Source organism: Struthio camelus, chromosome 1 (assembly GCF_040807025.1).
Source record: "Struthio camelus isolate bStrCam1 chromosome 1, bStrCam1.hap1, whole genome shotgun sequence".
In the NCBI taxonomy this organism is placed as follows: Eukaryota; Metazoa; Chordata; class Aves; order Struthioniformes; family Struthionidae; genus Struthio; species Struthio camelus.
This window is the reverse complement of record NC_090942.1, coordinates 76,806,834-76,819,516: the sequence shown is the minus strand read 5'-3', so window position 1 is coordinate 76,819,516 and position 12,683 is coordinate 76,806,834. Positions and strand designations below refer to the sequence as shown.

Sequence of the window (12,683 nt, the reverse complement as noted above, 5' to 3'; positions counted from 1 at the left end):
ATCTGAAGGCATAGCTGGGGCTTTTCCATTAAAGGTGACCTTCACATGAACCTAAGTGCTCTTTTTCTTATATATAAAGCAGGTCTAAAACATTTTATTCTGAGCTAGGAGGAACTTGCTTTGTTTGTTTGTTTTGTTTTTCCAAGGGTAACCTTGGAAATATCATGAAAGTGAAGTCTGGTCTTATTTAATATTATCAGAGCAGTTCTAATAGGCCTCAGATATCTGTATTGTGAAATCCTACACCTTAATTAAAAACAGGGTGGGAGGTCTTCTCTAACAAAGACATTCTTTTTTTCTCCTCTCAATCATTCAGTAGTCACTGAAGTAATTGCAGGTTAACAAAGATAAATAGCATTAATCAGAGTGTCAAAATACGTCTATTCTTCACAGTTGCTCAGTTTTAATTCTCATTTCTTCTGATGTCATAATTTAATTAGGTATCTCAGTCATAGTAGTTTCCCAGAACAGGCAAGATCTGAACTTGTAATATATAAATAGGCAAAACTACCTCAGTTGCCATCCTCTTTATTTCATTTATTCCACACAGCACAGAAAACTGAAAGCAAAGGTCCGCTTTGCACTTTTTCTGAGGCAGCAGTAAGAGTGACCAATCAGAAGTGTCCAGCTTATGAAATTTAGTGTTAGCAGCTGATTGTGATTTTCTACACCAAAAATAAGGTGGTCAGTTACTTATGACCACCAGTGGGAAAACAGCTTCAGACCTGCCCATCTGCCAGATAAGCATCTGATCAACCTGGGATAGAAGAAATGATTTCTCTTCTGTTATGTATGGGCAAGGATTTTTCAGAATTTTTTTTCAAGGTGTTTTTTCTTTCCTTTGGGTCATTGCATTGGGATGGGACTGACATAACCGGTATAACTGATGATCTGGAGGAGCCTTGAATGTAACTTGGCCTTTTCAGTCTTTTCTTTCTATGTATGTGTCTGCAGAACACATGTATCTGCTAGCTGGTTGGGTAAAGCAGCATTAGTTATTGATCTATTGATACGATATGAAATTCAGCTCCTCTTTTTACTCTCCCACCATGCTACCCACTCTCCCACTACTACCTCATAGGAAACAAGTGAAACTGCTGTCCTGAGGACAACAGCCATAATATAGAGTTGGAAAGAGTAACTCACCATTTCACCTTCTCTTCTCTCTATGCCCCTAAAGTAGCTTTCTTTTTTTTTTTTTTTAAGATATTTGTTTTGCTAATTGGAGGGTAAGGCACACATCCCGCAGTATGATTGAAACTGCTGGACTGCTGTAAAGTTTTACCACTGTAGTCATATGAAGGGAGACTTCTCTCACCTCCTGTCCCTGTACCACACCTGGTAACCGTCCTATTTCCTGCCCCACAAAATATACACATCAGACCTCTCAGAGACTGGGAAATGCAAGTCTCTCTTGAATTTGACAGATTGCAGCTTCAGCTGCCTACCTCCTGCTTTAATCTGATATGGTTTTGACCTTAAATGACCAAGTTACTGTTTTCTGTGTGTTATGGAAATAACCTGTTTAAGAGCTGGGATACTAACAAAATTGGCTATGAACAGACCTGTTATTTTGCTATTGCTATAGCAACTAAGACCTCCCTCAGCGGACCACATAACGGCCATATCTCAAGCACTGGAATCACAGAGGTTGAGCCATGGTACCAAGCTGCAGTTGAGGATTTACTCCTCTTTACTGAGCTTCTTTGAAGGTAGATGGATGGCTCATCATAGCCTGTGCAAGTGCTAATGACACTCCTGCAGGCCAGCCCGCATGTGGTGGAGCTGGTGGTGTATCATAGATCAGGCTAGTGAACTGCATCCAGCTCAGGGTCACGGTGTGGGGAAGCCACCATGGCACTATGCTGCAAATGCATGAGATGAGGCTTAAGACAGGGAGAGGATGAGGAGGGAGCTAGGGTTGCAAGTCTCATACCTCAAGTCAGAGACTGGGCTGGTGTCCATGTAGTTTGGGTAACCCAAGAGAAAGGGATGAGCCCATTCTCAGAGTTATTTTCTGCTCTGCTCTTGCTGCTAGAGAAAGGAATGTTGACTGGCAGTCAGTTGCTTCTTCTAGTCTCATGGCTTGGAGAAAGAAATAAGGACTAGGACTCAAAAGACCTGTGGTTCCCCTCACTGAATTGTCCTCAAAATAGCAGAGTCATAAGCAGTTGCTCCTTTTGCCTGTGCAAATAACTAGCAAGTCATTTTGTCTTCTGCTGGCTTTCATCAGGGACAAAAGAACAGCAAAGCCATAGCAAAAATAGCAATGAAATGACTATGAGGGCTGCAAACATAGTACTGAAAGAGATCACTTAACTGTGGTGGTTTCTCTTATTTGATAATATCAAGGTGTTTTATTTCTCCCTACCCTGTGAGGTAGAGCGTTATTATCCACGCTTTGTAGCGCATGCCATGTGGAGGCCGGGGAGGGGAGGTGAGATGTCGGAGGTTACATGAGGAAGACCCAGCAACAGGATCCAAACAGCCTGGACCACCCAGTGCCCTCCTCATGTACCACAAGCCATCAGGGGAAGATTAACTCTAAATCCTTTTGGCTTTTATGTACAGTATAATCATCTAAATGAAATCAATGAATAGTTGATTTGAGAGTTTCCCATTGCTCCATCCCTGCTGTTCCTAATGTTTGTTAACAGATTGCTTTGTGGTAGAGTGCAAAGGTGCCGCTCTATAAAACCGTAATGACTTCTGGAAAGGAAGTTGCCCTGCACATTGCAGAAAGCACCATCTAATTTTGACTGGAACATGGGGAGCTGAGAAGTCATTATTACTGTTACTACAGCCAGTTGGAATACAAATTTCTGCTCAGTTATGGTTAAGATGACATTTCCTTTTTCTTTGCTTTCTCTCCTTCCTTATTTACCAGTGGAATATGAGCCTTTTCACTTGCCCTGGGCAGGGAGCTGGTGTGTGGTAAGACCCTGGCACTCATAGGTTGAGTATCTCACTTGCTGTCTCCTACCCTCTTGTGGGTCTAACACATCCTATTTTCTACTCCCTTGACTTTCTCTTTGCTGTTGTTTTTCAGTCCTTGAGTTTTTCTTCCCAGTCCCCAGGCAGCTTTTTATCCTTTCTTGCTCTCTAAGCAGAAAGCGAAATGTTTGGTGAGAGGACTGGGGTTTCCCCTTGCGAGGGGGTTTGGTGGTGCCAGCTCTCGCACTGCCCAACTCTGGGAACCAAGAGACGGACAGGGAAAAAAGAGGAAGGGATTGTGGACGTAAATGAGCCACAGCTGCAGGAGTGTGTTTACACAGCAAGGTGAAACAAATCTGAAGAGATGCAATTATTCGGCTGTTGCTGCAAGTCTCTTTTGTCTCTTTTCTTCTTGCTGAGAGACCCAGTGGCCTTTGGACTGGCAAACCACAATGTAGTTCATCTGGTTACTGACAGAAGAAGTATGAAGATAATTTACAGCAGCTCTATCAGATCTCATGCGCTGGGCATAAGGTCTGTACAAATAGCTCTTGCCTCACTTTTCCCAAGGTCCATAGTTCATGAACTTCCAGAATCATGCCGTGGCCCCTATCTGTACCCTGACATGCAGGACAGGGCTGACTGGCAGACCAAAGGATTTGCTGCTGGGCTAAAGCTAGTGCGTGGGATCACAGAAGAGCAGAGGCCACCATGCCGTGCTGCAGCATGCAAGCGTGCTGCTTATCCAGACCTCTCACTGGAAGGAGCCCCAGTGGCCAGCATGGTCCCTGACTTTTGCCTCACATAGCGACCTTTCCCCTGTCACTTGTGCCCAGGTGCCAAGGGTATCTTCCCCGTCAGAGAACAGATTGTATTGCTGCCTTACAGCTATGGGGAAAAACTCAAGACAAATGATGACAAGCATAATGTATACAGAGCTGAAATATTTTTTCTCTTTGTTAGATGTTTGCAATAGTTCTTCGTAGTAGTACTTTAAAGATAAAGTGTTTCAAGGCACAGAAACTGTTTGTGTCTTTATTTGTATTTCTCAGCCAGTTATCCAGAGCTTATGGTAATACTCTCTTGGCCTTTTCTAGAAAATCAGTTTAATACATTTGACACATTGCCGGTGAACTGACTCTTCGATGAAAAACATAGTCCCTTACAAGACACTGAGCCTCACCCTCTTAGATCCCTCTGTAGCGTTCCAGTCATAACAAGTAATCTTCTTTATCCACAGGTTTGGCCATTTCAAAATACTAGAGAGTGCAATTAATATAAATAGTTCTCGGGCCTTCAGGTTCTCAGGGTCTTCAGCCTCCTTTTTCTAGCTTGTATTTTTAGGACTCCCCTTCTTCTCTGTGCCTGAAGCAAAGCCTGGGAATTTGACAGGAGTTTTGACGTATGTCTTGCTGGATGTTGGGTTAGGCCTCATATGCCTCTGATGCAGACTGTGCTATGAAGGAAACACTTAAAATTTGCAAGTTAGGACCAGGGGCTGACACGCGCTTGTAAAAATATGGAAGGTGTCTGTGTTTTATGGAGATAATGACAAATGAAGAGTTACTTCCCCTTTTCCCAGAAATTTTTACACACACAAGCACACACACACATACATACATATTTTGGCAAACCAATCTAGTATTCCAGTTCCGCAAATTATTGACAGGGTGATGACAGGAATGTTGACACCTTTAAGTCACTTCTTTGAGAGCATTAAATAACTACATTTTAGCTCAAGGAAATCTTAACTTTAAAACAAAAAGGCTACAGGAAACCCATATATTGTTACTGGCAAAAAATGTGTCTGCTGTGTTTTTCCACGCTCCTGATCGTATACGGAATCCCAAATGACCCGCACATCTGATTTTATAATCATTTTGTGTGAGGAGTTTAGATGGAATACTACTTGTAATTCTGTCATTTTTCTGTATTAATGTCATCAATGCTCTTGATCTGTCCTAGATCTTTCACATTTTGTACTAATGTTTGTTACAGTATTTTCCAAATTTTTGAAGCAAAAAGTCTTTCAAGAAGATGAACAACAGCCCCTTCTTGGGAATTGACTCAAAGCCAAATGGTCTTAATTTGTATAGCTCTTGCCTTACACTTCCCTTCTTTGGAAATCACTGTTCCATTATATGTTATTGCTTCCCCTTCCTCATATGCCTTGATGAGTAGTAAAACATTCTACAGTGTTGACATTTAAAATATCATCACTGGCATGGCTGATGGATGAGTGAAGGACTGACTGAGAGAGTTCTGTCTTCAGAATTGATTTTTTCAGACTCTCTGCAAATTCAGGCTCTAGCCGTGGTTGTTTTTGTATTGGTTATGATTGCCACACATTTTTGAGCTTTGCTTTGCATACATAAGTGGGGCAGTTCTTTTTACTATAGTTGCTGTTGTCCATGCACATCCAGTGTGTTGTCCTTCAGCTGCCCCAAAAGATTTGTGCTGCACTTTGAAAATAACAGTTAACTGCATCACAGAAGTTAGATATGAGGCAAATGCCAGTCAGAGCTTGCACTGCCTTTACATACCAATCCCTGGCTGTCACCTGGAGCGTCTTACCAGTTTGGATAAACTTTCCATGTTGTAAGTTCATGATTTGTCACTACATTTTTATTTTCATTGCTGTCTTTGATCTCAGAAAAAGCCTTGCACAGATCCAGGAGTCTGTTGACATAGTCCTTTTTGCCCATCTGGGCCTCTGAGTTCATTACAGGACAAAAGAAGGCTCATGAAAGCGGAGCTTCAGAAAACATTATATTTGCCAAATAGCATAGCATTTATAAGTCTATTCTATCTCTTATTTGGGGCCTCATATCTGAGTTTTCAGATTGCTGCCTGCCCCATGCTTTCATTGATGTAGCTGTGACAACCCAACAATATTAACAGTACTTATTATTACTGTGGCAATGTAGAGAAATCCATCCCACGTAAGAACTGCAGTACAAGCAGAAAATGAAGAGATAGACTCTTTGTCCCTGAGATTACTCGCTGAAGGTCTAGACTGCAGGGGGTGAGTGGATGCAGAGAGATGGGGAAGCAGAAAGAAATGATGTTACGTCCACTTATTGTCCAGCACTACTGGTGACAGCTTTATATAGGTTTCCCTTTTGAAATCTGCTGTAGTTTCTTCAGCTGGGTCAGCAATTCCTAGTTGTTCCTGATGCGCCTTTGCTAGCAGCTGTGGTGATAGCATACAGGTCCCTGACCTGTTCTTCAGATCATTTTGTCTAGGGTTAGTGTCAAGAAACCCCAGCTATATGGTGCTAAGCTCTGTATAGCCGTAAGCAACAGACAGTCTGTCCCTGAAAGCACAGTCTAATCAAGTACAGTGAAGATCACTGACTGCACGTGGTTTTAGAGTATGTGGCTGCTGTTCATGTGAAACCTGACAGTGAGATATACAGCGTTATCAGCGCTGTCTCAAATCACCAGCAGTCTGTTAAGGTAATGTACTGCGCTAGTCAGTCCCCTTGCAACACAGCAGGGCTGAGATGATAGTGTCTTCTAGCCCGTTTGCTAATGAGACTTAGGTTACTGATATTTAGCAAAAGATGCTGTTACAGTAAAAATTATGGACAGGTAAAAGCACATCAAAAATCAGTGCCTTGACTTTGCATTTTGTTACAAATGGTGTTTCCTTTTCAGTATACGGCTGCGGGTATGTTTGTAAATAAAGTTTTTCTTCGTACTAATGGAAATTTCTGAATCTATACATGTCCCTTTCTCCAAACTGGCATTATTTTAACATGAAAAGAACTACCCCTATATCCTTGTCATTTAATAGAAAACTGAAAATCTTTAGATTTGACAATTGAGAAAAAGGGCCAACATACAGGCAAAGTTCCTCTGTACAGAAGATGAAACAAAGGGACTACATTTGCCTCTAGTTATGCTAATTTGTCACTCCAAGCAAAGTGTGATTGCATTCTCTCTAGCCAGTTCTATTCTTCATATCTTAAAGAAGAGATACAGCTGAAATAAAGAGCATTAGGAGATGGGCAATGAAAGTAATTGAGTCACAGAGAGTTTTCTGTTTGAGGAGGGATGGAAAAGATAGGATTGTTTTAATTTAAAGAAGAGACAAATAGGAGAAGACGTGACCGTAGTGTGCAGGATGATGAATGATATAGAGAAGGTGAATTAGGTGCTCTTGCTTGCCCCTTCTCAAGTATGGAAGCAGAGGGACATTCAGTAAAGCTGAAAGGCAAAAGTAATACCACTGTGTAAAGGCAATTTTTAAACAGTAGCTACCTTGTTCCTATAAGCTCATCTTGTTTCTCCGTGATTCTAGAGCATGTATCGAGGGAGATTCAAAATACCTATGGAAAACAAATTCAGGTTGTCTTTTTAAGCAGAGGTTATGGGCTTACTGCAAACACTACTGGATCAGGTTATATGGCTTGTGTGAAGGAGGAGAACTGGTTACTGAGTCTTAATGGTCTTGCCTAGCCTTCAAAATATGTGGAAGGTGGGTAAGGTATCAATACATGTAATGAAACTATCCATGTATGTAGTAGGTCAAGTAAAAAAGTAATCATTCAGACCAGAAATCTGTTGGTGATGGAAAAAATATTGCTCTGTAGTTGTCCATCATGTGATTTTTTTGCGTCCTTCTGTGAAGTATCTGCTGGTGACCCTTTAAAGGACTGATATCCCACCACATTGGTTCAGTGCTCTACTCTAAGGGCAGAGCAGGCGTCCGTCCGCAAGGAAGTCGTAAGAAATACATTTATTCTTCCTGAATATTCTTGTCTGGTATTCTCTTGCTTTCTGATATTCAATTTAATAGTCATCTCTAATTCATAAGTTTATATCTAGATTAAGCAAAGAAAGTAATTTGACCAGCAGATTCTGGGGAACTTCAATAAATGGCATAAATTGTGTATGTATCCCCTCACCTCAGAAAAAGCAGGGAAGGTGAAACTTGCAGATATCTGAATGGTTTAGGAGCAAGTGTGATCACTTTCTGGTTAAGGTTATTACAGTATCTGGTTAGGTCCCTTGCTACTTCTAGAATTGATCCCTGACACTCTTTTTGTTATTTTTTATTTTATAATACCTCAACGTACTGCTTTATTTCACTTACTGCAGTTCTGACCCGTCATCTGGGGTAGCATGCCTGCCTCTTATCTGATGTCTGTATCTGGTCTGTTACGATCTAATGAATAATTCGCTAGGCTGGGGCACTGAAGACCTGGTTCATGTTTGCAAGGTAGCCTTTCCATGCCTCCATTTCCCACACCTGAAAATGAGGGAACTTGTAATTCCCTCCTAGGTAAAGCTCTTCCGAGTTTTTGGGTGAAAAGCACTCACTATGACCTAGGGAAAATAATTGCCTTTTTTAGTAGCAGTACCTCACATTTTCTAATTAGGTCTCTGTTTCTCACTGCGCTAAGAGACATTGTGAATGCATTTGCCGATACTCTCAGTAGTAAACTTTGTGCAATTGTGAAGCATTTTAAATATTTAGTATTTAACAAGTTCTGAAGTGTTTTATGAATCATATAAAGTATATAATTTGCAAAATTTTGTAGGAGTGGATATATATATATGTATGTATGTATACACATATATGCTATGTATATAAACCGTGTAGTAGGAATATATTTGCCCACTACTGCACTCCAACTGCATCTGAAATAATTATGTAAGTACCTAGGCAGCCCTGAACTCTCATGCTACAACATGATGAAGGAACAGTTTAGCCACCTGTTTAGCCATGAGAAAATTTAATTGCAAATGTAATTACCTGGTCAGAGGTATGCAAATTTTATGTCTAAACTAAAGTGAAAAGAAACATTCAGTCTAATTTTCTGGCATTTGTCAAAAGCCCTCAGAAATAGGCTGCAGGCTAAGCTACCTCTCATAAATCTCAGCTGAAGACTTGCTGCTGACTTTTTAAGGCTAAATCATTTCTATTGTTCTCAAGTAACTACATTTTTGTTGTTATCTGTGGAAAGACCCCCCTGGGTTGGGCACGTAAGTATATGGGGGTGGGGGGACAGGATTTGTGTTAGTTAACTGGGGACGATAAAGTTGAAAACATAGCAGCAGGACGTAAATCAGATTTTTTTTCTTTTTCTAGTTGGCTCGCCACAATAAAACATTGCAGCAGATGCTGAAGCCAGGGTCAGATCCAGATGAAGGAGATGAAGCCTTGAGGTATTATGCCAATCATACGGCGCAGATAGAGGTAAAGGATTACTCACTAAGAGGTTGAATATGAGACAAGTTTGCATCTTATGCATGATATATTACTTCTTTTTGCACTTCTGAACAGCAAATCTTATTCAAATGGTATAGATTATTTATGAAAAGGAAAAAGTTTAATGATACACTTTTGGCTATGGGAGAGAATGGGATGCACCTATGTTAAAAGTGGCTTCAAATACTTGGTTTACAGTAGCTTCCTGTGTGTTACCCAACATTTTTTTGTTAGGAAAATAATTACTGTGGATATTAGCTGTGTCATAGAGTCAAGCATAATCTTGCATGGTGCATCACTCAAATAAATAATCGTGAGTTTCAAAGCCAGTGATGCTAACTGATCGAATTAAATGTTTGGCTGCAGTACAAAGAGGTTTTGAGGTGGTGTAGACATTCGGTATGGCTTTTGTTTAAAAGAGCAAGGCTTGGCCTGGTTCATCAGTTCTGTTCTCTATTTTAAACTTTACCCCTGCCATGGACTGGATTTAGATCAAGATCCACAGAGATATATAGGCTCTGAACTCTCATATCAGTTCCTGTGCCCTTGCAGATTTCATGCGCTTTTAGGCATGAAGATAGGAGTATCTCTAGTCCTTAGTGACTTTAAACAAAAGAATTTCTAGGGTACAGAGGCAGCTGCTGCAAGAGACTGATACTAAGTGCAAAAGTTGGCTGAGCAGGAAAACTGTACAGGGCGGTTGCCCACAGGCACAACCTGACCCTGAGCTAATATATTTCCCAACTCTTTCCGGTTCCTTGAGAGCTCAGTGGGCTCCAAGGCCTGTCTGCACTGGCCCTGAGCTTGCGTGCCCAGGGAGCCATCTGATGCAAGTGCCTCAGGGCAGGTCACTGTTGGGGCCCTTCTCTGCCACCCCAGGCCGTCTTGCTTGCCTCATACTGGTCCCATTGCATCACTGCCGGGTGGGTGGAAGCTCCCTGGCTGTGGGTCTTGTCCACAAGGCACCTAAGTGCTCCTCTGACTATATTTTAATGCTTTGGATGCTCCTGAGGTATCTCGTAGCACATGTCAGCTGAGTGAGTTATCTGAGAAGGCTGCAAATTTAGGCATCCAAACAAACACTGTGGCCTGCTTCTACATGGCCAACAGTTTCTTCCTCTTGTGTAGTTGCTGAAAACTCCTAAAACCTTGTGGCAACAAACTCTAGAGAAGCCTGTTCCTCCAGCAGGTATGAGGTCCTGTTTCACTGGTCTCTGTCCTCTGGGATCCTTTTTGAATCTCGTTCTGCAGAGCAACATGTGCAACCTCCCTCTTCATTTGAGTCCTTAGGTGAATTTAAGCTGTGCTTTCAGCTCCCTTCACATTAGGCTAGTTGCTAGTCACATAGTTGTGCAGTGCAGCTGCTGGCCTGAGGAGCTACTGTTTATCTAGGACACTTTAAAAGAGCCTTTTCACCTTGGGACCTTCAAATAATGCATGTGCCCTTGTGAAGACACAAGCGTAATTATCATTCATCTCTAAGGCAGATGTGCTTAAATATGTTACATTTAATAAACTACTTTAAAACAATTTTTAAAAAATATTTTCACATGAGAAATACCAATTAGCAGAGAGAAAGGAGGGTTCCTGAACGTGTGGCTGTGACAGGAAAAGTGAAACGTGACCTGGTGTTGCTCCTGTAATAAATGAAAGTTTGCTGTTCTTTCACTGAAAGCAGTCCTAAACTTGTTTGGCTTTTCAGATATAGCTCCCTAGCATCAGAACATCTCATCTGTTTGATTTCAAAGTCAAATGGTGGGATTTTTAACTACTGGCTCTACAGAGACAAGGGTGTAGGAATCAAGATGAGTTTTCTACGCATTACTCCATTATTGGTAACACTGACTCCATGGTTAGAATGGGGAAGCAATTTTGATGACAGTGTAGTGAGGTGGAATAAAATCTAGCTCGCTCGCTGATAACTCAGTAGGTTCTGAAATATAAACAAATGCAAAACCTTGGGTAAAACGTGGAAAGATATGGGGGCTATTTTCACATGTTCACCTTCACAGCTTATGTCGTCGTAGAAATAGACTCAAGGTGAAAAAAGAAGTCCATAAGGTGAGCAGAAAGCACCTGAACTTCTGCAGTGTTTGCTGGGAGAGATTTGCTTCAACCCATTGCAAAGTTGAAGCATTCCAAGCTGGAATATTTTTAAAATTTGAGGAATCTTTGGACCTAGGTTTTGCCTGAAGCACTTATTTATTACCTTACTTTCAGGCAGGCTTTTGAAGACAGAAATGCAGTTTTACTTTTATGTTTTGGAATTAATTGGGTCAACCTCACTGAAAAGTTTAAATAAGTTTTACATTAATTTATAAGTAAGAAGGGAGCTGTGAGCAAGAAGAGAAATGACAGAGTGAGTGGAAAGTCACTGATCCTTTTTTATTTACAGATTGTTCGTCACGATAGAACAATGGAACAGATTGTCTTCCCTGTCCCCAATATCTGTGAATTCCTGACTCGGGAATCCAAAAGTCGTGTATTCAATACTACAGACAGAGATGAGCAAGGGAGCAAAGTGAATGACTTTTTCCAACAGACAGAGGATCTGTACAATGAAATGAAATGGCAAAAGAAAATTCGGAGTAAGTACTGCAGATTCAAAAAATTGTTTCTAAGATGCTGTAGTTATGCTAAAAAACCCCCTGCATTTAAGCTTTCAGATATTTTCCATTTTAGTAATTTACTTTTCTCTGGTCAGTCTGATATTGCAACAGACAAAACCGTTCAGAGCCTATGAGTGTAGGTCAGCAGAGACACTTGCATGCCGCGAGAAAAGAGACATAATATGGAGCAGTTACTAATAAGTAATGTGTTCAAGATGATATTCTGGACTCCAAAAGCTAAATTAAGAGCTGGATGAAGTGGGTGTAGCTCCACTAAACTCGATAGAGTTGCACTTAATTAAGCCAAGGCCCCTAATATTTAGCAAACTCATGTGTAGTTGCATATTTGAGGTTTGCAGATTCCTAAAAGACCACTTAAAAACTTGTAAATGTTATTCACTTTAAAACATCCCTCACCAGAATCTCAGCTGCTTTAAATCAGTTTGACTCCTGTGAAGTCGGTTCCCCTCTGCCAGTTGACATCAGCCTTGCTTGACGGGGCTGCGGTACGTCCTAGTCTGCCAGCCTTCACCGACCAGTGTCCTGTGGTGGCGGGTGAGGCAAACGTACCTTCCTAAGCCATCTGCAGCCTGCAGATGTGACAGGCCCTGTCAAGCTCATGGGGTGGATCAAAGCAGGGTCCTGAACAGGAGGAGCAATGAAACCAAGCATAGCACCATTTACGTCTTGTCCGGTGCCTCGGCAGGCATGACAGGTCCTTGCTGGCCCTCCTGGGAGCTCAGGAGTGGGGCCGCAGCCCCTGCCTCAGGTAGAAAGCCCTGTCTGGTTGTTGGAGTGGCTCCCAATGCGCAGGAACTGGTGGCTGTGCCCTCTGTGCCTGGAGCAGAGAATCAAACCCACAAACTAATGGAAGCATCTACAATACCCTTGAGAGATAAGGAAGAACTGTATGTATTAGA

At 41.6% G+C, this 12,683-nt stretch overlaps 1 protein-coding gene across 6 annotated transcripts in view; it reads left to right on the top strand.

Moving 5' to 3' along the window:
- Nucleotides 1–12,683, top strand: part of ITPR2 (inositol 1,4,5-trisphosphate receptor type 2) — a 265,055-nt gene that overhangs the window by 208,876 nt on the left and 43,496 nt on the right. For all 6 annotated transcript variants that reach the window (XM_068950023.1, XM_068950014.1, XM_068950029.1 and 3 more), the window contains 2 exons: nucleotides 9,035–9,142; nucleotides 11,550–11,742. In XM_068950023.1, the coding sequence (XP_068806124.1) occupies nucleotides 9,035–9,142; nucleotides 11,550–11,742 (301 nt within the window). The remainder of the gene's footprint in view (nucleotides 1–9,034; nucleotides 9,143–11,549; nucleotides 11,743–12,683) is intronic.